The following is a 27,028-nucleotide window of genomic DNA, read 5'->3' as shown; positions in this document are numbered from 1 at the left end:
CCCGAGTCGCTGGGACTACAGGAATGTGCCACTATGCCTGGCTAATTTTTTCTATATATTTTTAGTTGTCCATATAATTTCTTTCTACTTTTTAGTAGAGACGGGGTCTCCCTCTTACTCAGGCTGGTCTGGAATGCCTGACCTCGAGCAATCATCCCTCCTCGGCCTCCCAGAGTGCTAGGATTACAGGCGTGAGCCACCGTGCCGGCCCCTGCCCATTCTTTATGTGCTACTTTTGTACCACAATGAGAGTCAAGTAGTTGTGACAGAGACCATATGTCCCACAAAGCCTAAAATATTTACCATTTGTCTGTTTACATAAAACATTTGCTGACATTTGGTCTAGAAAAATCAACAAAACAAAAAACCAAGCCCTGACTTGTAGCATTTGCCAATTTCCATGGTGTAAAAATTCCCATTATAGCCAAATTCATGCTACCAATGTGACATCTCTGAACAGAATTGGGAAGAGATGCAAAGAACATTATATAGTATTTCCACCGTGCAGATACATGGAAAAATAACCTTAGGAGAATTATTTGTAAAATGAAAAAAACACGACTGATGAGGTTTCTATTTTTACTTTATTTTTAACATAATCATAAGCTTATATAATTTGATTTTTAATAATGGTTGTGCTTAACAAATGGCTCATGAACTCCCTAAAAATTTAGCAATCCCCCTTGTAAACTGCTAAAAGCCAGTTGCAGTGTATATATACTAGCTCTATTTTCAAAAGGAAGCTTTGGGAAAGCAAGTGATTTGCCTGGTTGGTAAGTGGCTGAGTCAAGATTCAAATCTAGGTCTAAACACCCTGACCCAGGTTAGGTTTCTTAGTCTTGTTTTTTTGTTTGTTTGTTTTGATTTATTTTTTTTTTTATTTTTATTTTTTTTTTGAGAAGCGGGGAGAAGTCTTGCTGTGTTCTCCAGGCTGGAGTACAGTGGGCTAATCCATAGCTCACTGCAGCCTAGAATTCCTGGGCTTAAGGGATCCGACCACCTCATCATTCTGCATAGCTGAGACTATGAGGCACCATCATGCCTGGATATTTTTTTTCTTTTTTAAGAGAAGGGGTCTTGCTATCTTGCCCAGGCTGGTCTCCAATTCCTGGACTCTGGCGATCCTCTTGTCTCAACGTCCAGAGTAAGTCTTCTTGGCCGGGAATAAGGGCCTGTGGGGTTTGGGGGGGACATCTATTGAAGGAACTCCACATGCAAGGTAAAGTATTTTCTGAAGTAGCATCCTATATTGATATTGCATGCTCTTTAACATTTCCAAGCTTCCTACCAGTTTTGCTAGAGGTGTTTTTGTTTGTTTGTTTGTTTTTTAAAAAAAGAGACAAGGTCTTGCTCTGTTGCTCAGGCTGGATGCAGTGGTGCAATGGCAAAATCATAGCTCACTGTAACCATAATCTTGCGGTCTCCCGAGTAGCTGGGACTACAGGCACACACCAACACGCCTGGATAATTTTTTTTTTTTTTTTTTTTTTTTAAGAGACGGGGTTTCGATACGTTGCCCAGGCTGGTCTGTAACTCCTGGACTCAAGGGATCCTCCCTCAAAGAGCCACCCTGCCTGGCCATGCTAGAGTCTTGATGCTTGATAGTGTTAATGCAACATAAGCAGCAGGCCATTAGGCTGGGGTTGTTTCTTAGCCAGACAGCAAACCAAAATTTAGAGGCATTCCTCTAAATAACTGATTAATTTTGAATCCAGCTTCAACCAATCACAAATAGTCCACCCAGTCAAGTGATATATAACTAGGGACCTCCCATGTGACCATACCCAAATAAGGCGAATGCCTAGCGGTGGCCAATCAAATAATTTATATTGTGTTCAAGCTAGGATGGCCTGGCATGTGGGGGCTCACCCTACCATCCTAGCACTCTGGGAGGTGAGGCGGGAGGTTCACTTGAGCTCAGTAGTTAAAGACTAGCGGGAGCAACAGCGAGACCCCATCTCTACTGAAAATAGAAAAATTAGCCTGGTGGCATGCACCTGTAGTCCCCCTACTCAGGAAGCTAAGAGGCCCTCGAGCCCAGGAGTTTGAGGTCGCAGTGACCTACGATGGCGCCACTGCACTCTAGACAAGGCGACAAGAGTTTTGAGACTGTTTCTCAAAAACAAAACAAAACCAAAAAAAAAAAAAAGGAAACTGTGTTCAGGCTATCAAGCTTGTCGCCTAAGCTGTTGGAGCAGAGGTCTCTGAACCAATTCTGGTTTTGAGTGCTGTCAGATTCAAGAATCCTTTAATGCTCAAATCAACTCTTAAGTTTATTTTGTCTAAAGTTTTTCTTTCAATAATACCTATCCAGAAATCAGTCTAGGCTGGATAGCTGAAGGAAGAAGGAAGCAACTGGTTGGCCAGTTCATCTCCTGTTGGAAATTTCCCGTCTCCTTAAACATTTTCATTAACTCCTTTAGGAAGTGCACATACAAGCGTTTACCATTAGTCCCTTCTCATACTCATCAAGCTTCGTGAGTTCCGAAAAGCTTCAGAAAACTTGTGCTCTGGAACCCTACTAGACTTGGGGTACAAGAAAGGACACCATCAAAGAGCACTGTGCAGCTGCTTGGAACGGGGAAAAGAATTTGGGGGCAGTGTGGCCAAGTGCTAGGCCTCTAGGCGGTCTCTAAAGCTTTCGCACAGCTCCTATTCTCAGTGCAGGAATAGAAGACGGTTAGAGCTGTTGGAGAACTTGGACATCATCTGCCCTCGTCAGACTCCATGCGTGAGGTAACAGCTCCAGTGAGGTGAAGCGACCTGTGGAAAGTAAAGTGGCCGAACCAGGATTAATTTATACCTTTTTCCACTATACCACACGGCCTCCTCTAAAACGCTCTCCTTGCACAGAACTTACCCCGCAAACACCAGGAACCCAGTTGGCCTACAGTTGAGTATAGGCAAAAGCTCTGAGCGGCTCCTGGGTCAAACTGCGGTAACTTTGAGTCAAAGGGGTTAAGGCCGACGTGGAGAAGCACAAAGCCCGAGTGCGCGGACGCTTCAGAGAGCAGCAGGGCGTGGAGAGGTGGCCAAGCCCCAGGGCTAGGAGCCACGCCTCTCGCAACGCCAGCGCCCCGCGCCGGAGGCCATCGGAGCAGCCGCGGGCTCAGGGCACGCAGCCGGTGGCGCGCACGCTCACCCCGAGGCCGCGCGGGAGGCTGGCTGTCGTGCGCGCCCCCGCGGAGGTGGGCGGGGTTCAGGGCGGGGCTCTGAGCCGGACCGGGGCGGGGCTGCAGGAGCAATAGGTGCTGCAGCTTGGTCGCGACAGGTGCGCGAGGCAGAGCACCCGGACCTGTGGCAGGACTGGTAGCAGGCAGAGAAAAGACGGCTTTTGGCCAGGTAAGGCCTTCTCTCTCCACATTTTGCACAACCAGAGAGTGCGCGAAGACCCCGGCTTCCCTCCACACCCTCTTTCTTCCGCGACTTCTGGGGCGAGGGGTGGAATCCAAGGAACGTGAGCCCCTCCCCCTCGAGATAGAGGGTCGGGTCGAGGAGCCACTGATCCTCTGCTTTTTCTTCACTTCTGGGTACTTCGTTGAGGCTGGGATTGCCTGTGTAGGGCTGAACTTTTGCTGCCCGAGCTGAAAGGACCCCCTCCTCCTTCATCGGGGACTCTCCTTTCTAACTATATACTACTTGGGTGTGGTAGAGGACGGTGGCAGTTCATCAAAATTCAAAATACCCTCCCAGGTAAATATTATAATATTCAACTACTCCTCCGTCTTTAATTTCAGCCATTCCCTCTCTCTTTAATTTTTCTCTCCTTCCCTTACACCAGCTGAACTCTGTTTAAGACACTTACATGATTTTGAGGAATGTTGGGAATACAGCAGTCCTTGCAGCTGGATTTATCCCCGAATCGCTGTCGTGCATATATTGTTGGCACCTGTCACCAACATATGTAGGTGTTAATGTAACTGTACACCCCTGGTTACACATACTAAAGCTCAAAGTTGTGGGTGCTAGGAGCGAACCATCTGGCGCCCTTCCTAGCCTCCTCATTGGTGCTTACAAGTTTAGCTGGTCTTGGTGAGAGATATTTGAACTACTATTGCCTTGCACCTAATTCCAGCTTTCAGAAGTCTGCCTAATCCAGATGGTTCTATTGACTTGACTTTCAAATTAGTCCAAAGTATTAGAGAGTTATCAAATTTTAAGACAATGCCCCTTTTAGGGAGCAATCTTCTTTTGCATTAGGTATTCTTTCTTTTGCTCTTTATTTAAGTTGTTCAACAGAGTAGTTTTTATCTGCATAGTTATTAATACTATTCACAAATAATAAATATTTCAGGAACCATGAAATAACACTTTCTTCTGAGGAATGATGTAGACACAAAAGAAGATGACCCTGAACAAACATTTTCTAAGTTCTTGTGGCATTATAGCCTGGATGAAGGATAATCATGCTTTAGATAGACCTTCAAAAAGTTATAGAGTTGGCAGAGGAGAAAGGAAAAAAAAAAAGTGTGTGTGCATATATATTTTCTTGTTTTGCATTGATGAAACAACACATAATGTGGTACTAGGTAATTACTTTAAGAACTTATTTCATTCTTTGGACACAACAATTAGTGAGTGCCTCTTGTGTCAGTCCAAAGTTCCAGGCATACCCTATCTTAAAAGAGCTTAAAATCAAATGGGTTAGGCAGATCCATAGATACAAATTAAAGTATTAGTGATGTAATTTCTACACTAGAAGTTAGCCTAAGGTACTGTAGGAGCACAAATAATATAGATTTTTTTTTTTAATTCCCTCTTCTGCTTTTCCTTAAAAACAAAACAAAAACACATAAACAATAACAATAACAACCTTTGGATAATAGTGAGTGATTCTCTTCAGTTTATGTATTTGTATCACTCTTATATTCCTTACCTCGTCTTCCTCCAACTCCATGACCTTTTGAAGGTGGGATTAGACTGTGTCATTAATTCTGTGACAGTTCAATAAATAGTTGGTGGAGCTATTTTCACTGTTCTGTATCAGGCCCAGAAGTGGTGTTATCAGGTAGTCCCTGAACTGTAGAGTATCCAGGAAGAAAACAGTCTATTGGCAACATTAGCAAAGCAGTGCCATTTTGTAAAAATTACTTCATTGTATAACTTTGTTTAACTTGGTACATTCAAGCTTTGTTCCAGACTCTGGTTAAAGGTGGGGCCAAATTTCAGCCTAATAATTCTAAAAAGAGAAACCTTCAGAAGTGAAAACAATTTTATTAACAGCACATCTTAGTGACAGAGGATACTTTTTTCTGCTAAGGTGCCCTCAAAGTGTTTTTTCTTTTTTTACTTGCGTAGAAGAGACAGGGTAGACAGGTGGGTGTATAGGAAAGGATCAGAGTGTTTGAAGATTCTTTGTAGTTTTGATTATTTGAAGTCTACAGTAGTCTGGAGTGCTCTTCATATAACTGCAAGCTTTTATTAATTGCCTGCTGTGTGCCAGTATTCTGGTATACGGAGGATGAACGTGACAAGGTCCCTTCTCTATGATTATGTTTTTAAGTAGAGGTTTTGGGTTAGTTATACAGATGGTGATTGTTTCATTTGATTATTTGAGCCATAGCACTTGATAAACATATTTCTCTGACAGTGTTTATCTCCTTTCTTTCTGTTTACACTCCAGGATAGTGGTCTCCACAGAAATTTTTGGAAAGGCAGCAAGTATATTTGCATGTATTTTGGGTATCCACAATGATCATGTTGTTTTCTTAGAATGTTTTCAAATATAATTACTGCCATGGCTTATGAAGGGCCAAAACAAAACAAAATTTTAATAATTGTTTCTTAGGGTTTTAAATTCTTGTCTTTTCTCTGGTATTTTTTGCCAATCAACTATAATTTATTTAGAGCCCCTGTATCAGAAAAGTTCATCAAAGACAATACACACACAGACACAAAACAATGTTGGGAGTATGAAAGATCATTAAACATCTTTGCCATAAAAGGACTTCTAACCACAAATTGGAAGAATTTGTCATTATTTAAGTTGACAGCAAAACTAGTGTTCAAGCATTCTTAATTCCATACACTATGAGATAGATGATTTTCATTTAGATTGGAATTGTACCCTTTCTGCAGATAGGAAAATGTTTAACTTGATTCCTAATTCAATAATTTCCATAAGAAAAGGCTGATTTTTGAAAAAAGTTTTCTATGGTCTTTCATTGTATGTTTTCATTTTTAGAGATGAGGTCTTGCTGTGTTACCCAGACTGGAATATGGTGGTGCGATCACAGTTCGCTACTGCCTCAAACTCCTGGGCTCAAACAATCCTCACACTTCAGCCTCCCAAGTAGCTAGGACTACAGGGTTGTGCCACCACACCTGATTAATTTTTCTTATTTTTTTGTAGAGATGGGGTCTCACTCTCACTGTGCTGCCCAAGCTGGTCTAGAACTCCTGGCCTTAAGCAATCCTCCCTTCTCTGTCTCCCAAAGTAAGCCACTGCACCCAGCCAGTTTTTTGATAGGAAGTTAAAGTACTTCATTTTAGATTGTGTACAGTAATCTCCAGGTGAGGTTAAGTTACTTAACACAGACTTTCAAGTTTAACAAACCACTGGTTGTAAATTATTGATTTCTACTTAATGATTATGAGGTTGAGGTTCTGTGGTAAATGGTACTCTTGGTAGGACCATACTGATGAGTTTATTCTGTGGCTGGTTGCAAAGTCCTTGAGACTCAGTCAAATTATTGTGCTAATGCAAATCTCTTTTTATGAAAAGGATGGATTTGACCCAACAAGGAATCCATTATTCTGTATGTCAAATGATTTCTGGACACACAGAAACCATTTCTAGAGACTTCACATGTCCACTCATAAGAAGTTAACGTGACACCATGAAAATTTACATACTTTTGATTTTCTTTTAAAGAATTTGTTAATAACGCTACCCTGAAAGTAAGAACTTTGATATTTAAGGAAAAAAGATACAACTTTTTTGTACTTCTGATAACAAGGGTGGAGCTATTTTTTCTTTATATATTCTATAACAGAGCTTATGATATAGAAAACAATCCTTCAAACATGTTTTGTCTTGCACAAAGTATTGCCAATTTTTGTTTCATTAACCATAAATTAGTAGCCCTGATATGGTTTTACTTAGTTTTAGATTTCCATAAGCATTTCTTTTTCATAAACTGAAATTCAACCTAATGCTCCAGCACTTCTTTTCTTCATAGTCAATTTTACAAAACAGGTAACATTTGCTCAGATTTGGCTTCCAGGTCCAGCACTAGGGGAAACCTGCCTGTCTATACATAGCATCCAGTGATTTCCCTCTAATGGCCTCTCACTGTCCTCCTCCTTACCACTTGGACACATTTGACCAAGTGAACAACTTTTCTAATTCTTCCTCTCATTTGATTTTCTTGACATGACTGCCTGGTTCTCCATTTTCTTTCTTTTTTTTTTTTTTTCCTCCTCCTCCTTCTTCTTCTTCTTCTTCTTCTTTTTTTTTTAATATTTTGTAGAGACAAGGTCTTGCTATGTTGCCTGGCTGGTTTTGAACTCCTGGCCTCAAGCTATCCTCCGGCCTTAGCCTCCACAAGTGCTGGAATTACAGGCATGAACCTGTAACTATTTCCTTCCATACTCCTTCACTAACTCACAGTCTTTCTGCCCCCTATTGAGGGCGTTTGCCATATCCCTGTGCAGCATCCTGTTGTTACTGTACTCTCTCCCTATGTAATCTGGTCTGTTTCCCAGCTTCAACTATCACCTCCATGTGAGTGACTTGCAAATTTCTCTTTTTAAAAAATTTTTTCATATTTGTATAATTCTTGTTTTACTTTCACATATACAAACACATACACATTTTAAAAATTAAAATTATAAATATATTTACATTATGTAATAATATATTTATATTATTTATTATAAATTAAAAATTATACAGCCAACATGGTGGTTCATGCCTGTAATCCTAGCACTTTGCAAGGCTGAGGCGGGAAGATTGCCTGAGACCAGGAGTTCAAGACCAGCCTGAGCAACATAGCAAGACCCCACCTCTGGAAAAGATAGAAAAATTAGCTGGACGTGGTGGCATGCACCTGTAGTCCTAGCTACCCAGGAGGCTAAAGCAAGAGGGATGCAGGAGCCCAGGAGTTGGAGGTTGCGGTGAGCTATGATGACACCACCACACTCCAGCATGGATGACATCTGAGACCGTGTCTCAAAAAAAAAAAAAAAAATATATATATATATTCATTATAGAAAAGTTGGAAAAAACAAATAAAATGACAAATAACAAAATAACCCATATTCCATAATCTGTTCCAGAGAGGTCTACCATTTGGCATATTTCCTTTCAGTCTTTTTTTCTTTGGTGTACACACACATATACTTACACACAAACACACAGATAATTAGGCTCATACTATTACAGTAGATATAGTTTGTATTTGCTTTTTTTCACTTTATGTCATTATTTTCCATGGTATCAAAATTATTTGAAAATAATTTTATTGGATATTCAATACTTATTGTAACCTATTTAATCTATTGTATTGAGGTTGCATAATTTAATTATATTTCATATTAATAAGAAAAAAGTGAGAACAGATTTATGCATAAATCTTTGTGCAAATTGCTTATTATTTCCTTAGATTAGATCCCAGATGTCAAATTACTGGGCTAAAGGGCATGAAAATTTAAAAATACTAAACTTGCTCCCAAATTGCTTTTCATAAAGACTAGAATAATTAACATTCTCACTTGCAATGATTGTGAGTGCCCATCTGAGTGCATCCTTGGTAACATTGCGTTTTTTTTAATATTTATTAATTTGATAAGCAAAAGTGATTTAATTTGTATTTCATTACTAGTGAGAGAACATTCTTCATACATTTCCATTTCTGTTTCTTCTTTCGTGAATTGTCTTTTGGTTAATCTCATTCCCATTTTCTTTGAGTTTTAAACATTTTAATTATGTTGGGTTTTTTGTTTGTTTGTTTGGTATTCATTTATTTAGAGCATTTTTGGGGGAAGCACAGATTTTTATTAGACCAAATTGAGTAAGTGCAGTGATAAAGTGGAAAATGTACAGAAGTTGAAACTGTGGTGTTATCAATGCCCCTTGTTTTGAGGGGCCAGAGCCTGTGATCAATGAAGCAGCACTGCAGAGTGAAGAGTGCTGCTTGAGAGTCAACATTCCCAACCTGGTGTTGTCAGCAGCCAATCAGGTGATCTTGGACAAGTCATTCATGGCCTCAGCCTCATCTGTAAAATGAGAGGGTTGGGCTACTGAACCCAAAGTCCATACAGCCTTTGTGCTGACAGGAAGACTTTAGAGGTGCTGTTCACCAGACATTCTGGAATTACTTTCTGTCCCATCCTTAACCCTTCACCTATTTTAGACACATAGAGCCTGAGGAAAGACTGGATGCAGGAAAGGTAGTTTCTCCTGGAGTAGCAAGGCTTAATGGAGCCTGGGGGCAATTTAATATGTCTGTGCCCTATAACTTTCAGAACAATAGAAGTCAAAAAGATTGGTATTTTTCAGGCACTCCCATAGACTGACACTTAGGAACCTGGTAAAATAAGTCATAGGAGCCCTGCTGATCTATGCCCCACAACCCCATTATCTCTAGTGGATATGAAGCAGGTCTCATTTTTTTGACAAGAGGGTTTGTGTTGCCAAGCCAAATTATTTAACAGTTTCTGCTATTCCACACATAAAACTGTTCTTAGTGTTTTTCCTTGTGATTTGTATAAGCTTTTCTTTTTTCTTTTTTAATTTTTTTAAAGACAAGGTCTTGCTTTGTTGCCCAGGCAGGAGTGGCAGGATCACAGCTCACTACAACCTGCGCTCACCACAACCTACTCCTGGGCTCAAGTGATCTCACTTGCCCTCCCAAAGTGCTGGAATTACAGGCATCAGCCACCACGTTGGGCCAAGTTCTTCATTTTTAAGAATATTACTTCTTTGTCCTATGGTCAAATATTTAACAACTGGTTAATATTTAACTAGTTGTTTGCCTTTTAATTCTGTATATAGTGTATTTTTTACTTCTCTATAGATCTTTTTATTTTGGATTTCATCTGTTGCTTTTACGTTTAGAAGTCCTTCACCATCCAGAGATAGGTTAAATATTTACTTTCATTTCCTTCTAATTTTTATGGTTTTACTTTTTATATTTTATTCTTTAATTTGTCTTGAATTTACTTCAGAGTACCAAATCAATATGTTTAGTGCCTTTGCACATCTTCTGAGCTCCAAATCCCTATTTCCAACTGCCTGTTAGGCTGTGTGGCTAGTCCCTATGCACCAAGAATCTGCACTTACCTAGTTTCACTAAGGAGAAAGATTGTGGTTGTCTTTAACACTTCAGTCCTTCTCCCACATTCCATCACTCACCAGATTGGGTTGATTTTACCCCATAGTGATGAAGGGCTCTTTAACCAGTCTTCTAACTTAGATCCTCTTTTGCCAGAGTTCTTGAACAATCCTTAGAGCAATCCTTCAGTTTTTTCCCTTTCAATCATGAGTTGTCATAAAAAAAATCAGAGCACTGATTTTCAAAGTGTGATTCTTTCAATTACCTGTATCAGAATCACCTGGGTGTTGGTTAAAACGGTAGATTCTCAGGTTCCACCTAGACCTGCATATTAGTATATCTGGAGGATGGGCCAGGGAATCTGAGATTTTAACAAGTACTTCAAGAGATTCATATACAGATTTAAGGAGAACCAATACCCAAGTAAATTAAGTCTAAATTTCTGTGTGTGCCCTTCAAGACTCCCACCCTGGCAGCCTATTTTTCCAGGCTTATCTCCCACAACATTCTCCACCCACCTGGCACTGTGGCCATATAATAATTCACTGTTTCCTGGACCCGCCCTGTTCTTTCCGGCCTCTGTGCCTTTGCTCATGCAGTTCCCACAGCCTCATGCTCCTCCCTCCTCCCACACTCCCGTTGAAATCCTTTTCCTTAAGAGCCCAAATCAAATCCTACCTTTTTTTTAATTAAAAAAACTTATAAAATTTCTTCTATATGAATCAGTGGTTCCCTCCCCTATCTTAGCGCTTTATTTTTACTTCACTTCTTACCTTAATGTTGTTACTATTTATGAATTATTGTTTCCTTGTTAGATTATAAACCTTGTAAGTGTGAGAACGTTGCCTTTCCTTTTCATTTTGTAGCCCTATGCATACGGTAAGCAATCACTGTATGCATCATACTCATATAGTATATGAAATATATCTGATCTTGCAAACACACTATTATTAATAGTGTGCAGCTTTTCATCACTCTTAGAATGAAATTAAAATCAGTTACCATTGTTTATAAATCCTTCTTTAATCTGGCTGACACTCATCTCTACTGTCTCATACTTCTAACTCACTCCGTAGCCATATTCTTCCTGCCTCAGGTCCTTTGCATTTGCTATTTCCTCTGCCTGGAAAACTCACCCATCTCTTCTTTTCTGGCTGCCTATATCCTCCCATCATTCAGGTTTCAGCTCAGATGTCATTCACTCAAAGAGGGCTTCCCAGATCACTATCTAAAGTAGCTGTCCCCTTTCTTACTGCCACTCCAGTTACTCTTTTTGTATTTCCTTCACAGTGTTAATCGCAGTCTTTAATTGTCCTGCTTCCCCAGTAGAATGGAAATTTCATGAGTACAGAGACCTCGTCTGTCATTGTTAACATTATGTCCTTAGCACTTATACTGCCCAACATATGGTAAATGCTCAGTAAATATTTGTTGAATGAATGAAGAGATAGAATGTTGGAGATAGACTTCTCATTTTAACAAGTCTTGTTTTAGTTTGCAATCTAAAGTGTTATGTTTTTTTGTTTTTGTTTTTGTTTTTGTTTTCTTGAGACAGAGTCTCATTCTGTTGCCCGAGCTAGAGTGCCGTGGTGTCAGCCTAGCTCACAGCAAACTCAAACTCCTGGGCTCAAGCAATCCTACTGCCTCAGCCTCCCGAGTAGATGGGACTACAGGCATGTGCCACCATGCCCAGCTTTTATATATATATATATATTTTTTTTTTTTTTTAGTTGTCTGGTTAATTTCTTTCTATTTTTTAGTAGAGATGGGGGCGGTGTCTCGCTCTTGCTCAGGCTGGTCTGGAACTCCTGACCTCCAGCGATCCACCCGCCTCAGTCTCCCAGAGTGCTAGGATTACAGGTGTGAGCCACCCCTCCCGGCCTGGTATTTTTTTTAAGAGGACATCAGCTGAGGTAGTTCCATGGGGTTCAAATCAGGTAGCAGTCTCTGAGGATTTCTGAAGGTAGCAGGACAAAGGTTTGGATAGTGTGACAACCAAGTTTCAGTTCCACCCAAGTGCAGGTTTTCCAAGGTGTTTCCAGGATCTAGGCCACTATTTTACTACTGTAGTAGCCATCTACTTCCAGGGTTGTTACTGCTGGATAATACTAGTCTATCAACTCTCAATTACAGTTTTGAAAGCAACTATAGCAAAATTAGAATCCAACTAGCTAAAATCCTCAAGCAACCAGAAGTTCTCTTCTGCTTTCATTCTCTAAGAAACAAATAAGGAAGCTGGACAGAATCTTCAAGGAAAGGTGAAATGATTTTCATCATACTGTATGTTCTGAAATATGATTTTCAGCAACAGCTTTAAATATGGGGTTTCTTATTCACATGTAACTGAACCAGACATTATGACTAATTAGTTCTAATTTCTTCCTAATTCTCTTCATTGATTAGCCTTATTTTTTAATTTCATTACTTTTTTCTTAATGCTGGCTTGAAATTTTATTAAAAATAATGCTTTTTATAGCAGCTTATAGTTTTCAAAGTACTTTTGCTTTTATCCTTTCATTTAATCCTCATAACCATCCTGTGTGAATTAATGTCTGTTTTTGAGATGAAGAAATTGAGACCCAAGGAAGTCGACTCACTTTCCCTTGCCAACTAAAAGACCACTTCCTAGTAAATGCCTCTTAATAACTTTTTTACATAGCCAGGGGTGCTGGTATGCACCTGTAGTCCCAGCTTCTGAGGAGGCTGAGGCAGGAGGATCACTTGAGCACAGGAGTTCAAGGTTTCACCGAGCTATGATTGCACCACTACACTCTAGCCTGGGTGGCAAAGCAAGACCCTGTCTCCAAAAACGACAACAACAGCAACAACAAAAAACTTTTTTTACAGTAGTAAATTTGATGTAGCTTTTAGGATATAAACCTTAAAAATTCACTTAAAACATTTATATGTTTGTAAAACTCTTAAGAAGTAAGATGCATAGCATTGGTCCACATAAGTAGCAAGATTTTGTCACTTCTGTGGCTGTGCAATTTGGTAATTCTTTATGTGACCAGCCTTGGCTATGCTTGTCCCTGATTAAAGCATTGTTCTGTGTTAGCCTCTCAGATTTTTAAAGAATGGAAAGATTGGAGAACTTGCCTAAAGAGTCACTTTTCAGTAAACCCATTTTAATTCTTCTGCTTGAAGGGATTGGTTAAATTGATCCAAACTGGCTCTACAGATTGAGCGAGTCCTGAAAAAGACACATCATCTAAAATTTCAGATAAGAAGAATGGAAGCCAGGCCCTTCCTGGAAATGGCCAGAAGTGAAACTAAGAAGCCCTGTATTTGGAGAAAACTTGTTTAATTATTAAGGACAAGGACTGGTATAAGAAGGTTATATCTTTAACAGAAGCAACCCTCCTAAAATAAGTATATATGTTTCTTCTGTTTTGAGATTGTAAAGAATACTCTTTGATTAACTACTTTGTCTTAAGCACGTAATTGGCAAGACCTATGAACATGTAGTTTATAGGCAAATATTCAGTTATGTAGTTGGGGCTTTGTTGAAATGTGTGGCAATGGAGTAGTAGCATAATACTGTTTTTCATTCATACGACAGATGTTTATTGAGCCCCTACACTGTGCCAGGCACTGATATTTGATGCATCTGCTGTTGAAGTATGGAAAGATGCACAGAATAAAGGAGAAATAGGCTGTTCAGAGAAAATCTATGCTTTGTTGTAATGGCCTTGGCCAACTGTGGATTTCCACGTTCTTTTTCTAATTAACCATGCTTTTCTCTACTTTTCAGCTTAAATTTGAAGTTATTGACATAATGATCTGTTTTCCTACTTACTGAAAGAGTTTTCCTTACTATATGTGAAAAACTACTGGGAAAAAAAAACCTTTTGCATTATGTTTGCCCTCACAACGAGTTAATTATCAACTGGGGAGGGGAGAGATGGAATCAAATGAGTAAATAACAGATTAGTTGGGAGAAAGGCAGCCTTAGACTTGGATTAGAGCTGGTAATTCCTTAATTTAAAGAAAAAAAAGATGGATTTTTGGGTGGTTATTCATGACTTACAAATTTTAGACCAAAGTCAGTTTTTAAAGGCTGTAATTGGGGTTACTCTTTTACTTGTATAAATAAGATATGTGAAGATAACCACAATTATGTAAAAAGCTAATTTGGGTTTCAAAAGTGCAAGAAAATAAGATATTCAAATGAATGAATAAGGTAACAGAAACTGCAGGAAGATTATAGTTATGTTAGCTTTAACTGAAAGTTCTTGCAGAGATGTTGATAATACATAAAATTTGGTCCTTACAAGATGTAATTTGACAGATTTAGACTTTCTGGTGCAGAGAAATGGTGTCAGGGTTTTGAGTAGGTCTGGTGTAACTACCAGTTTCTCAGAGATGACATTAGAGATGCTTTCTTTGTGTCAATGACTTAATGGAAATAAGTTGACCCTGAAATTCCAGGGTAGAATTGATTTTCTGGTTTATTCTCTGTGCTGGAGGTCATTTTTGCTTCTGGCCCAGCCTCCTAAAAAAGGAAGAGTGCTAACATTCATTTAACCTCTCTGGGCCTCAGTGTCTTCATCTGAGTAATACTCAGTAACAAATAAAGTGGAACAATAATACTACTTCTGAGTGTGTTACTGTGAAGATTAAATAAATTTATATATACAAAACAAAACAGTATCCGACACATGGCTCAATACATGTTAGTTTTTTGTTTTTTTTTTTGGCTTTGCACACACAGCCAGGGCCTCATTTCCCCGACTTTATTCAGTGGCACGTTCACAGCGGGGATGGGGGTAGACACAAGGTGGGGCCTGATCTGTCCTGGAGCCCGGGGGGCACCACACACCATGCACTATGGATGGGAGGAGGCACAGGGGCCTTGGTGGCCCCAGCAGAAGCCTGTGTACCTGGGAGAAGGCGGTGAGTGCCTGGGTCCCCCTAGCCTAGGCCCACAATGGGAGGGGTGATATGGTCCAATGATATTGGACTGAGACTGAGGGGTGCGGATGGGGGGCACAAAGTGTCTGCTCCAGAAGGGCCAAGTGGCCAAGCACTTGCCCAGGGCACAAGCCCACAGGGCAGCTCGGGGACACTGGATGCAGAGCTGTGCCACTCTCCCTTTTCCCCTCTAGAGAGGGAGAAGAGGATTCTGGGCTGGGCCAAACAGCTACTCTATCCTGCCCCATCCTGTCCTCGACCAATCAGAATGGCTTCGATGTCTGCTTGAAGATGAAGCCTCGATATGCGAGTGTCTTCATGATGTTGGCAATGTTCTTGCAGTCATCGATGCCGCTGTGGGGCCGACCTATGTGCTGCAGGCTGAGGCCCTTGTTCATGTTTAGAAGTCCATTCTTGGGCCAGCAGCCCATGGCAAAGCTGTAAGCCTTTTTCAGATTAATCCACTGCTTGAAGTAATCCGCCACTGGCAAGCCCAAGTACTGGCACTGGCCTGGGAGCATGACTTTTAAGTCCCAGTCTCCACAGGTGACAAAAATTGACTTGACGTTTGGATCTAAGAGGCCTTCCTTCGACATCCGCTCATCGACCCTCTCCAGCACTTGCTGCAGGCTTGGCTGACCATCCACCATGGCTTGAATAATCCCGGTGAGCTCTGTACAGAAGGGGGTAAGCTGTGGATGGACTACGGGCTGGACATACATGTGAAAGGTAGACTCAATCTCCATGGTCCGGCCATTTAGCTTCAGGATGGGGAACTCAATGATTTCCTCTCCTTACTTCGAAGATGCCAAGACTGGCCGCTGGGGATGCTGAAGGTTCTGTGAGAGCTGGAATGCCCCAATGCTCTGCACAGTCTGACCCCGACCCCATGTTAGATATTTTTATTACCACTACCACTATCGTAACTTATTAAGCATTTATTTTAGCAATGTGCTAAAAGAACATTTTGGAGATGAGAAGACTAAGGCTTAGAGTAATTTTCCTAATGTTACCCAGTAAGTGAGTGGTAGACTCAGTACGTAGGCCTGAGCTGAAAGGAGCCATGGGCAGAGTTGACGTGGCTATGGAACAGCTGGGGCATCTGGCCCAGCCCTTACCATTTCTAGTTTCAAGACCCTTAGAGGATGACTGACCCAGATGGCCCCTATATAACAGGAGGATGTAGTTTGTACTATGTCGTTAGAACATGGACCTTAGGGTCTGTCAGACTGTTTCAAATCCTGGTTCTACCACTTACTAGCTGTGTGACCTTGAGCAAGTTATTGATCTTTTCTAGAGCCTTAGTTTCTTTCTTTGTAAGATGAGAATAATATTTGCTTCATGGTATCCTAAGGATTAAGTGAATAAGATCAAAGGGAATGAGATAACGTGTAAAGCACCTGGCATATGGCCAGTGCTTGATAACCAATCCTCAGGCTTATGCTAAAGTGGTTCAAATTTACCTGATTCTGACATAGTCTATCTAGATGGTGGGCAATTAGGGTCTGTGTCTGCAAAAATTAGACGTGTTGGATTCCACATGAGAGATTCAGATTCCATAGATGATCCTGATATTCAGAGTGTGCCCCTGCCCCCACCCAATTGAGAAGCACTAGACTGGCTGGTAGAGGGTAGCAGCTGAAGCACAACCCCAAACAGTGATCTCTTAATGCCTGGGTTGTCATGTCGAGTTGTGCCATTGGGCTTCTCACAGGGCTGTGCTCTGTTTAGAATATTAATGAGCAGTCAAAGGGTGGGTGCCCTACAAAAGGGAAGTCCACAGAAATGAGGCTCTCATCTGTATAGTAAAGCAACATTTCTATTTGGAAAGAATATTAATGAGATCTGGATAAGAATCAGACACCAGGAAAGGACAGCTGCTGTGGGAGGCAATTTTAATTGTACAGGGAGTTACACATGATATTCAGAAAGTCCTCATGCAATTAAAAAAAGTAATTAAGTTGTGGAGATAATAATTTATACATGACATTTAAAAAATAAATGTAGTTTCAAAAAGTAAATGTATTGAGTGGCCAATACACGTTTGAAAATATGCCCAACCTTGAGCATAATTAAAGGAATGAAAACTAAACAATAATGTACCATTTTTGATGTATCTCCTATCAGGTTGGAAAAAGTGAAAATAATGCTCAGACAAGGGTGTAGAGAATGGTTCAAATATAAACTGATGGAACTATTTTTTGAAGGAAATCTGGGACTATTAAAAAGTTTAATGCATAGGCCTATAGGCCTTTTAAACTAGAAATGTTACTTCTAGGAATTTATGCCATAGGTGCACACCTCCAAGTATGCAGTAGTACAAGCATGTTCACTGCAATCTTATTCATAATAATGAAGAACCTAAAGCAACCTAAATGTTCACTGACGGGGGCCTGGTTAAATAGGTTTTTTCTTGTTTGTTTGTTTTAGAGGTAGGGTCTTGCTCTCTCACCCAGGCTAGAGTGCAGTGGCATGATCATAGCTCACTGCAGCCTTAAAATCCTGGACTTAAGCGATCCTCATGTCTCAGCCTCCCAAGTCCCTGGGATTACAAGTGTGAGGATTTTAAAATATTACAGAGTGAAATACTATGTGGTACTGAAAGACTGAGATAGATCTCTATGTTATGAGGTGGGAAGATGTCCAAGAGGAAATAAATAATTGCTGAACAGCACATTAACCATTGTATTTTTTAAAAATGTGTATGTTTATACATGTTGTGTGTTAATTTCTCTATGCCTCAGTTTTCTCATCTGTAAAATAGGCATGATAATAGTATCTGCCTCATGACTTGTGAAGATAAAATGAGATAACCTAGGTGGAGTACTTAGAACGGTGACTGACACATAGGGCTATGTGTTTGCTGTTACTATTGTTATATTAATATATAGGCAATATCAGAAAGTTTATACTCCAAATTGTGACAGTTTACCTTTGAGAAGTAGAATTGGCTTGGGGAGGGGGCAGACATGAGCAGGCAGGGACTTCTTATATTGTATATTTCCACATAATTGTTTATAATGGGCAGGCCCATCCTTGACCAGTCATTCTTGACCAAGGAGCCTAGACAGTGAAGAAAATGGCAGCTCCAGTTTGGCATGCTCATTGAGACCTTCAGAAGAGAGATTTCTCAAAGGAAGGAAAAAGGGAAAGGAGGGTGGTGGTGTGGGGAGATGGGAAGGATGTTGATAGATTCTATCGTGGCTACTGAAGCTCTTTTTGAAAACCCCTGACCTAATTAAATATTTTAAAATTTTAAATTGCACAAGAACCTTATGAAAGCCAACATTTATCTGGATTTATCTTTTTTATAATTCATTGTTACATTTATCCTAAAAAGGTGATCTGTGTTTAATTTGACTTGTGAATAAATACTATAGGAAGTTATTGCTCAAAGTACCCAAAACAAACATTTAAAAATAAATGGTATAGAAGGAACAGGATTGAAGTTAATAAATAAAAATTTATATATTTTTTTTTTTGAGACAGATTCTCACCCTGTCACCCAGGCTATAGTGCAGTGGCATCATCATAGCTCTCTGCAACCTCAAACTCTGGGCTCAACCAATCTTCCTGCCTCAGCCTCTTGTGTAGCTGGGATTACAGGTGCGTGCCACCATGCCCAGCTAATTTTGTATTAATAAATATTTTGTAGAGACAGGATCTCACTGTGTTGCTCAGGCTGGTCAAAATTTTTATGTTTTATTTTATTTTAATTTTTTGCATTTCTTCACATGTTCTAAAAAATTTTGATGTTTTAAAGAGACCACTAATTTCTCTTTAACTAGTGTTACTACCTCCATTATATAATATTATAAAGCGGGCAATTTTTGCACTTAAAAAGTCAAACAGCCAAAGCAAATATTTATGAATTATTTTTTATCAGAGCCTTATGACATAGGCCTCTTTAGGACAGTATGACACATAAAATAAGCTAAGCCCAAATATGTGTTCTGTTAACTAACCCTTTGGAATAATGCCTGTTGGAAGTGGATTAGACTCTGAGGCATACAAAGACTGACAAGATCCGGCTCTGACCTCAAGCAATATGCCAGGTACTGATTTGCATTTGTTATCTCCTTTTATGTTTAAAACAACCCTGTGGGGCAGGTTTATCATCCTTATTTTATATAAAAGGCAAGTGAAGTACAGAGAGGTGGCCATGCATCTGGTAAGCACTGGAATTAGAATTGAAACCAGCTGGTTCTGTTGCACTGCCCTGCCTCCAGTAAACATGGAGTGAGGCTGGGTGATGTGAACCCTGTGTGAAGGGCACACTGAGAATTCTCAAGGACATCAGTAATCATCTAGTCTAGTGACGTTCAAGCTATAATTTTTGAAATAACAGTTTTATTGAAATAGGATTTATATACCATACTATTCTCCTATTTCAAGTATGCAATTCGGTGGTTTTTAGTATAGTCACAGAGTTGTATAGCCATCACCACAATCAATTTTACAACATTATCACCTCCCAGAAAGAACCCATACCCGTTAGCAGTCAGTCCCCTTTCCTCTCACCACTAGTCCTAGGCAACCATAGATCCTCTTCTGTCGCTATAGATTTGCCTATTCTAGACCTTTCATATGTTGTGGCATGTATCAACATTTCATTCCTTTTTATGGCCGAATAACATTCCTTTGTAGGGATATACCATGTTTTGTTTATCCATTCATCAGTTGATGAACATTTGGATTATTTTCACTCTTTGACTATTATGAATAATGCTACTGTGAACATTTGTGTACAAGTTTCTGCATGGATATATGTTTTCATTTCGTGTGTGTGTATACACATACATGCACACACACACACACACACAGGAATAGAATTGCTGGGTCATGTGGTAATTCTGTGTTTAATCTTTTGAGGACTTGCCAAACTGTTTTCCAGGGTGGCTGCACCATCTTACATCCCTACCAGCAGTGTATGAGGGTTCCAGTTTCTCTACATCTTCGCCAATGCTTGTGAAACTATAATTCTTTTAACCACAGCCCACAGTAAGAAATATTTTACATTCCTACTCAGTTTACACACAAAAATAACTGAAACAAAAGCTTTATGAAAGAATATTTGCTTGTACTATGTGTGATGCACTCTGACATTTTCTGTTGCATTCTCTTCTTTTTCATTAAAACAAACATGCTGCTTCTGACCACTAAAATTGATTTTATAACTTGATAATTGTGACCTGCAGTTAGAAAAATCCTAGGCTATTTTACCTCCTTCATTTTATTCTAAAGGAAAAAGATACCCAGAGAGGTGGCTTGTTCAGGATCATACTGCTAATTAGTGGCAGATCCAAGATTAGAGCCCAAGCCTGTTGGTTCCCTGTTTTAACTTTGACATCTCAATAAATTATAGTTGCCCTCATATTCAGTAGATAAAAATAAAAGAGTTTCTGTTTAGATACCTTTTTTAACCTTTCTATATTTTTCTCAAGAAGCATTTTATTTATTTTTTTATTTTTTATAATTTTTTTGGGTGGAGGGTGTTCTGGTAAAGACCAGAAAACTTGCTAGACAATTTCTAAAAGAGCTCTTAACACTTAGCAGCATTTTAAATTCAGCAACAAACCAGAATAGAGAAAAAAGAATGAAAAGAACTCTATTTTATTATCATGAGTCATTTGTCTACACAATGATTTTTGTGTTGTCTAAGCAGAAAGTTCTAGGTGAACCTAGATGATGGGCATCAAATTAGATCAGATTTATCAGTTCAGTGTCCCAGATTCATTTTTGACCAAACCTCAGTGTACCTTTAAAGGTCATCCATTCTCCTTACACTGCCAAATTTGAATGGCAATCTAAAATTGAAGTGGGCAATATAAAAAATCTTATGTTGCTGTTTTTCTGTTTATTTTGGAATATATATAGGTCTTAAACCATTTAATTCAGAGTTTTCCAACATATGATGGGGGAACCTCTAACATTAGAGTCAATTCAAAGTTCTTGTTAAAATGTGGTCTTCCTGGGCCCTTCTCCAGACCTAATGAGTCAGAATCATGGAATGGGGCCTGGAAATTAGTATTTTATACAAGTTTCCCAGGTGAGTCTATGTACACTCAAGTTTGTGACCTACTGAATTAAGTTTTTTCCCCTTTTATTTCTCATCTTTACTCCCTTTTGGTTTCTAGAATTACTATTTGGCTTTATTACCTGTAGAGCCAAATAGTTATTCATTAGAATTTGTAAGAAAACACCTGAATTATGTCAGCAGAGAGAGTTAACTACAACAATCTTTACTGATGGGGTTCAGTCTTATTCTACCTGAGTTTACTGCCAGAGAGCATTTTTTGATGACTATGTCCACTGCTTTTCCATAATTTGGAATTACTTATTTTAAAATAGACACAACTGTGTTAGTCCTTTTTGCGTTGCTATAAAGGATTACCTAAGGCCGGGCGCGGTGGCTCACGCCTGTAATCCTAGCACTCTGGGAGGCCGAGGCGGGTGGATCGCTCAAGGCCAGGAGTTCGAGACCAGCCTGAGCAAGAGTGAGACCCCCGTCTCTACTAAAAATAGAAAGAAATTATCTGGCCAACTAAAATATATATAGAAAAAATTAGCTGGGCATGGTGGCGCGTGCCTGTAGTTCCAGCCACTCGGGAGGCTGAGGCAGAAGGATCGCTTAAGCCCAGGAGTTTGAGGTTGCTGTGAGCTAGGCTGACGCCACGGCACTCACTCTAGCCTGGGCAACAAAGCGAGACTCTGTCTCAAAAAAAAAAAAAAAAAAAAAAGGATTACCTAAGACAGGGTAAGAATTCATAAAGAAAAGTTTATTTGGCTCACAGTTCTGCAGGCTGCATGAATAGCATGGCACCAGCATCTGCTTCTGGTGAGGGCTTCAGGGAGCTTCCAATCAAGGTAGAAGGTAAAGGGGGAGCAGGGGTGTCACATGGCAGGAGAAGGACAAGAGAGAGTGAAGGTGGTGTCAGCCTCCTTTAAATAACCAGCTCTCGCGTGAACTAATAAAGTGGAAGGGCAAAGGGCACCATGAGGGGATCTGCCCCCATGACCCAAACACCTCCCACCTAGACCCACCTCCAACAATGGGGATGAAATTTCAACATGAGATTTGGAGGGGACATATATCCAAATTGTATCGATAACCTATTAGAGTTTTTCATTTTCTTTCTTTCTTTCTTTTTTTTTTTTTTTTTTTTTTTGAGACAGAGTCTCACTCTGTTGCCCGGGCTAGAGTGCCCTGGCATCAGCCTAGCTCACAGCAACCTCAAACTCCTGGGCTCAAGCAATCCTTCTGCCTTAGCCTCCCAAGTAGCTGGGACTGCAGGCATGTGCCACCATGCCCAGCTAATTTTTTCTATATATATTTTTAGTTGTCCATATAATTTCTTTCTATTTTCAATAGAGACGGGGTCTGGCTCTTGCTCAGGCTGGTCTCGAACTCCTGAGCTCGAGCAATCCTCCCGCCTCGGCCTCCCAGAGTGCTAGGATTACAGGCGTGAGCCACTGCGCCCAGCCAGATTTTTTCATTTTCTTTACTCCAAAACATTAGCCTCTAATAGCTGATTCCAACAAATGAGTTCAGATACCTGGGATCCCTCCCTTCATTAACAAATGCTTGAGTGCCCACCATTGTGTCAGGTACTTTTCTGAAAGTTAAAATACAGTGTGATAAAAAAAAAAAAAAAAACTACAATGTGATCGATCAGGGTTGGGTCTAGTACTTTGGGAATTTAAGAGGAACCTGACCTGGCCCGAGCTTGAGGGATCAAAAAAGGCATCTGGAAGAAAGTTTCCTCTAAGCTGGGACCACAGCAGAAGGCCAGGCAGGGGCTCAAGCATTTGCAGACAGAGGGAGCAGTGTGCTCAGAGGGAGCAGTGTGCTCATAGGCCTGAATCAGGAGGTAAGTTGGGCCTACCTAAAGGAGTGAGCGAACGTTTGTGCAAAGTCCGTATGTGAAAGAAAATAAAGGGGGAAAGGGAGTAAAAATATTGATTAATAAAGATTTATTAAGCATTTATCAGGTGCTAGGTGGTGTTGTACATATTGACATTTAAGAACTTGTTTAATTCTCACAACATTGAGGTAGGTTCTTTGATCCCTAATTTACAAATGAGGAAACTCAGAGTTTAATAACTTGCCCAAGATCACACAGCTAGTAAGTGCTATGAGATTCAAGCAACTAGATTCTAATCCATGGCCTGTGCTCTTAACCTCTTGCCATTTTCTCTCCACTACGTGTCACTGTGTTAGGCATTTTATATACAATTTTTGACTAGTTAAGGTAGGTGATGGTATTTGCCTCAGAGATTTGCACATGATCACCATAATTAGAAAGAGGCAGAGTGAGAACCTGTAAGACCTCTTTTTTTTTTTTTTTTTTTTCGGTCCTGTCACTTGTCTGGACTGAATTTTTGGTTTTTTCTTTTTTTAGAGACAGGGTTTCACTGTCTTGCCCAGGCTGGTCTCGAACTCCTTGGGCTCAAGAGATCCTCCCTTCTCAGCTCCCAAGTAGTTGGGGTTCTAAGCTCGCCACTGCACCTGGTTAAGTCCTCTTTTTAACTTTAAATCTTGTGTACATTTTGTTATACTATCTTCCATGTTATGTTATTTTGTATGATGTAAGCAAAAATTCATATGCCAACTCTTTGGAGAAAAATTATTTGTGATTAAATTTAATTTGAGGGCTAGAGGTTAAGAAAAGATAATACCTATGATTTGGGTTGTATTATGTTGTATATTTAGAGGACATATGAAACTGTCCAGCATGCCGTGGAAATTCTAGGACTGGAAGTCAAGAAAGTTAGGGCTTACCATCCAGCTCTGGGAATCATCTGGTATAAGTCAGCTTTGATGACTTGAGAATAGATGAGCTTACTCAGAGGAGAGAAACTGACCCTTGAGTAATTCCTGGGGGCAAGGATTACGGGAGGGAGAAAAAGGATTCTGTGAGAAAATTGAGAAGTGAAATTGCTTCTCAGTTACACAACCTCTTTTTTGTTGTTCTTGCTGTAGATCCTAGTGTTTTTTAAGGCACAAAAACATCCTTAAAAGGAGATTTTAAAAGAAATTGAACGTTACTGAAGTAACTGTGTCTTGATGCAAGTATCTACATCCTTGTTGACCCCTGGGAATTTGGTCAATGTTACAATTGTCCTATTGTCTAGATATACATTTCTACAGATACCTGGCTGAAGCTCTTCCAAGAACAGTAGCAATGATTATTCTAACATGCCTACAGATTTGTCTATCATCATATTTCTGAATAATAGAATAGTGAGCCTTTTATGTATAATATTTGAAGTTATTTAGTGGCCCCATTTTTTTCATATCATTTGAGTTTGTATCAGAGTTTGAATATGCTAAAATTACTGAATCATTCATAGTTCTGAAAAATATGTGCTTTCTCAACAACTGATCTTGGGACTGCATGATAAGCATTCATTTTCTATACTAATTGTGTTTCAGATAAAGGTTACAGCTTTGTGCAATTCATTCAAGACATGTTTATAGGGTTCCTTATATTTAGAAAGCAATATTCTAGATGCCAGAAGGGCAAGAGGCAAAGATCTGTCCCCTGACCTCAAGCATCTTTCTATTGAGAAAGATTTATAAAAGTATGATAAGGCAGAGGAGGGACCAATGCTGATTAGGAATAGGGCTGGGGCAGTTCAGGAAAGGGTCCTTTGAGGAGATAGTTCTTCAGCTGAGTCTTTAAAGGTAAACAGATTGAGTAGGGCATGACATCCCAGGTGGAATGAAAAAATGTGTGGTGTATCAAGGGAAGAGAAATTGGTAATGGCATGATTTCACAGATTCTAGATCTCTTTTCAGAAATCAAAGTTCTGTGGGGCTAGGCTTCTTGCTATCAGAGAAGGAAGTTACAAATAAGCAAAGAGGGAACACTAGAATGAATCTTGTGATGCTGGAGTCAGAAGTATCTGTATGAATTTATAGTTTATAAAATACATATAGACGGATACAGAGATAAATATAGAAATGTGTATATACATCAGTTAGGATACATACATATATTTCCTGGTTCTGTCCACAAAGAGAGCCTGTGAAAAGAGCAGTGACATCTCAGTAGCAATGAGCATACCTAGTCCCCAGATCTTGGTTTCTCCAATAAAAGGAAACAAGGCTCCTCAGAAAAGTAATTGATTCCAGGACTGGGGCACTGCAAATACAAGATGAGCCTGGAACATCTTGTAGTGCTAAAAAGTAAGAAAGTGCTTAAAAAAAAAAAGGAGGGCATGTTGAAAGAACACTGGAGCCCAGCTACAAGAGCTCCAAATGGCCAAAGCTGGAATGACAGTATTGGATGATGACCTAGGAAATAAAATAAATATCTATGAGACCATACTAATATAATATAAACAAATGGGCAAGAAAGGACAAATCTTTCTTATAGAAGAATTCCAGTTAATAAATGTAGAAGGGATGAGGGCAATAGGAAATCACCATTAGAATACCACAGTAATGGCCAGGCGTGGTGGCTCACGCCTGTAACCCTAACACCCTGGGAGGCTGAGGCAGAAGGATTGCTTGAGCTCGGGAGTTCCAGACCAGCCTGAGCAAGAGTGAGACCCCCGTCTCTACCCATCTCTACCAAAAATAGAAAAAATTAGCAAGGTATGGTGGCATTCATCTGTAGTCAGTCCCAGCTACTCGGGAGGCTGAGGCAACAGGATCACTTGAGCCCAGGAGTTTGAGGTTGCAGTGAACTAGGATGACAGGATGATGCCACTGGACTCTAGCTCCGGGTGACAGAGTGAGACCCTGCCTCAAAAAAAAAAAAAAAAAAAAGAGTACCACAGTAAGAATTGCAGTAGGCAAGATCCACCCAGGAATGCTGAAATTACTGGGAAAAAGTTTAAGGAGAAACAGGATCAAAGTATCTCCCCCAAAATATTTATGAATTACAAAGGGAAAAAATAGTAACTTTACAGTGGAGAAACCTGGCAGATATTACCTTAACCAAGTGATCAAGGTTAACTTCACTGGTAATAAGATGTCAACACAATGTACCCTCTGATATGATGCACTGAGAAAGGTACATCAGCTCTGTATTATTCTCAAAAATCCATAACCTCAATCTAATCTGAGAAAGCATTATGTTTATAAAAAAATTTTTTTTTGGCTGGTTGTGGTGGCTCATGCCTGTAATCCTAGCACTTTGGGAGGCTGAGGTGGGAGAATTGCTTGAGGCCAGGAGTTCAAGACCAGCCTGGGTAACACTGTGAGACCCCATCTCTACAAAAAATAGAAATATTAGGTGGGAGTGGTGGTGCCCACCTGTAGTCCCAGCCTCTTGGGAGGCTGAGGCAGGAGGATCGTTTGAGCCCAGGAGTTTGAGATTACAGTGAACTATGATACCATTGCACTCTAGCCAGGACGACAGAGCAAGATCCCATCTCAAAAAACAAACAAAAAAACCGTTTTTTGTTTTTTTTTTTTTTGAGCATTGCAAGATATTCCAGGATGATCTTATATTTATCCCACCCCAGTTCTAGAATCAACCATTTCTCTAAGGATCTCTCTCTCTTTTTATTGGAGAAACCCAAATTGAGGAACATTCAGTGTAATACCTGACCTGCTACTCTTCAACAGTGTCAGGGTCATGAAAGACAAGGAAAAACAGAGGAATTGTCATAGATTGGAAGACACTTAAGGAGACATGACAACTAAATATGCTGTATGATTCTGGAACAAAGAAGACATTAGTAGAAAAACTGGTAGAATTTAAATAAATAAAGTCTACAGTTCATGGTATTGCACCATTGTCAGTTTCTTAGTTTTGATAATTGTGCTTTGGTAATGTAAGATAAAGCTAGATGAAAAGTACATAGGAACTCTTGTGCTTTCT

The 27,028-nt window shown here is 39.9% G+C and overlaps 2 protein-coding genes and 1 non-coding gene across 5 annotated transcripts in view; 1 reads left to right on the top strand and 2 right to left on the bottom strand.

Annotated features, from left to right (window-relative positions):
* The first annotated feature begins 3,286 nt into the window (after positions 1 to 3,286).
* The window catches only part of LIMA1 (LIM domain and actin binding 1), an 83,833-nt gene continuing 60,091 nt past the window's right edge, over positions 3,287 to 27,028 (top strand). For 2 of the 3 annotated variants that reach the window (XM_069489770.1, XM_069489772.1), the window contains exon 1: positions 3,287 to 3,342. The gene's annotated coding sequence lies outside the window, so the exon portion shown is untranslated. Of the gene's footprint in view, positions 3,343 to 13,500; positions 13,650 to 27,028 lie in introns of all 3 variants that reach the window. The other variant, XM_069489771.1, reaches the window with a different exon arrangement.
* Positions 15,248 to 16,050, bottom strand: LOC138396934 (ERI1 exoribonuclease 3-like). The gene has a single exon (XM_069490731.1). The coding sequence runs from the start codon at positions 15,935 to 15,937 to the stop codon at positions 15,455 to 15,457; it is 483 nt and encodes a 160-aa protein (XP_069346832.1). The 5' UTR covers positions 15,938 to 16,050; the 3' UTR covers positions 15,248 to 15,454.
* Positions 20,680 to 20,742, bottom strand: LOC138397758 (U7 small nuclear RNA). The gene has a single exon (XR_011235869.1). It is a non-coding gene; the product is annotated as a U7 small nuclear RNA (small nuclear RNA).

The sequence above is a fragment of the Eulemur rufifrons genome, chromosome 16, assembly GCF_041146395.1.
Source record: "Eulemur rufifrons isolate Redbay chromosome 16, OSU_ERuf_1, whole genome shotgun sequence".
Lineage (NCBI taxonomy): Eukaryota > Metazoa > Chordata > Mammalia > Primates > Lemuridae > Eulemur > Eulemur rufifrons.
The sequence above is the reverse complement of the archived record's forward strand: the minus strand, read 5'-3'. Positions and strand labels throughout refer to the sequence as shown.

What these genes read in the sequence shown, in the direction of transcription:
- LOC138396934 (XM_069490731.1), bottom strand. Translation starts at nt 15,937, where the DNA reads ATGGAGATTGAGTCTACCTTTCACATGTATGTCCAGCCCGTAGTCCAT.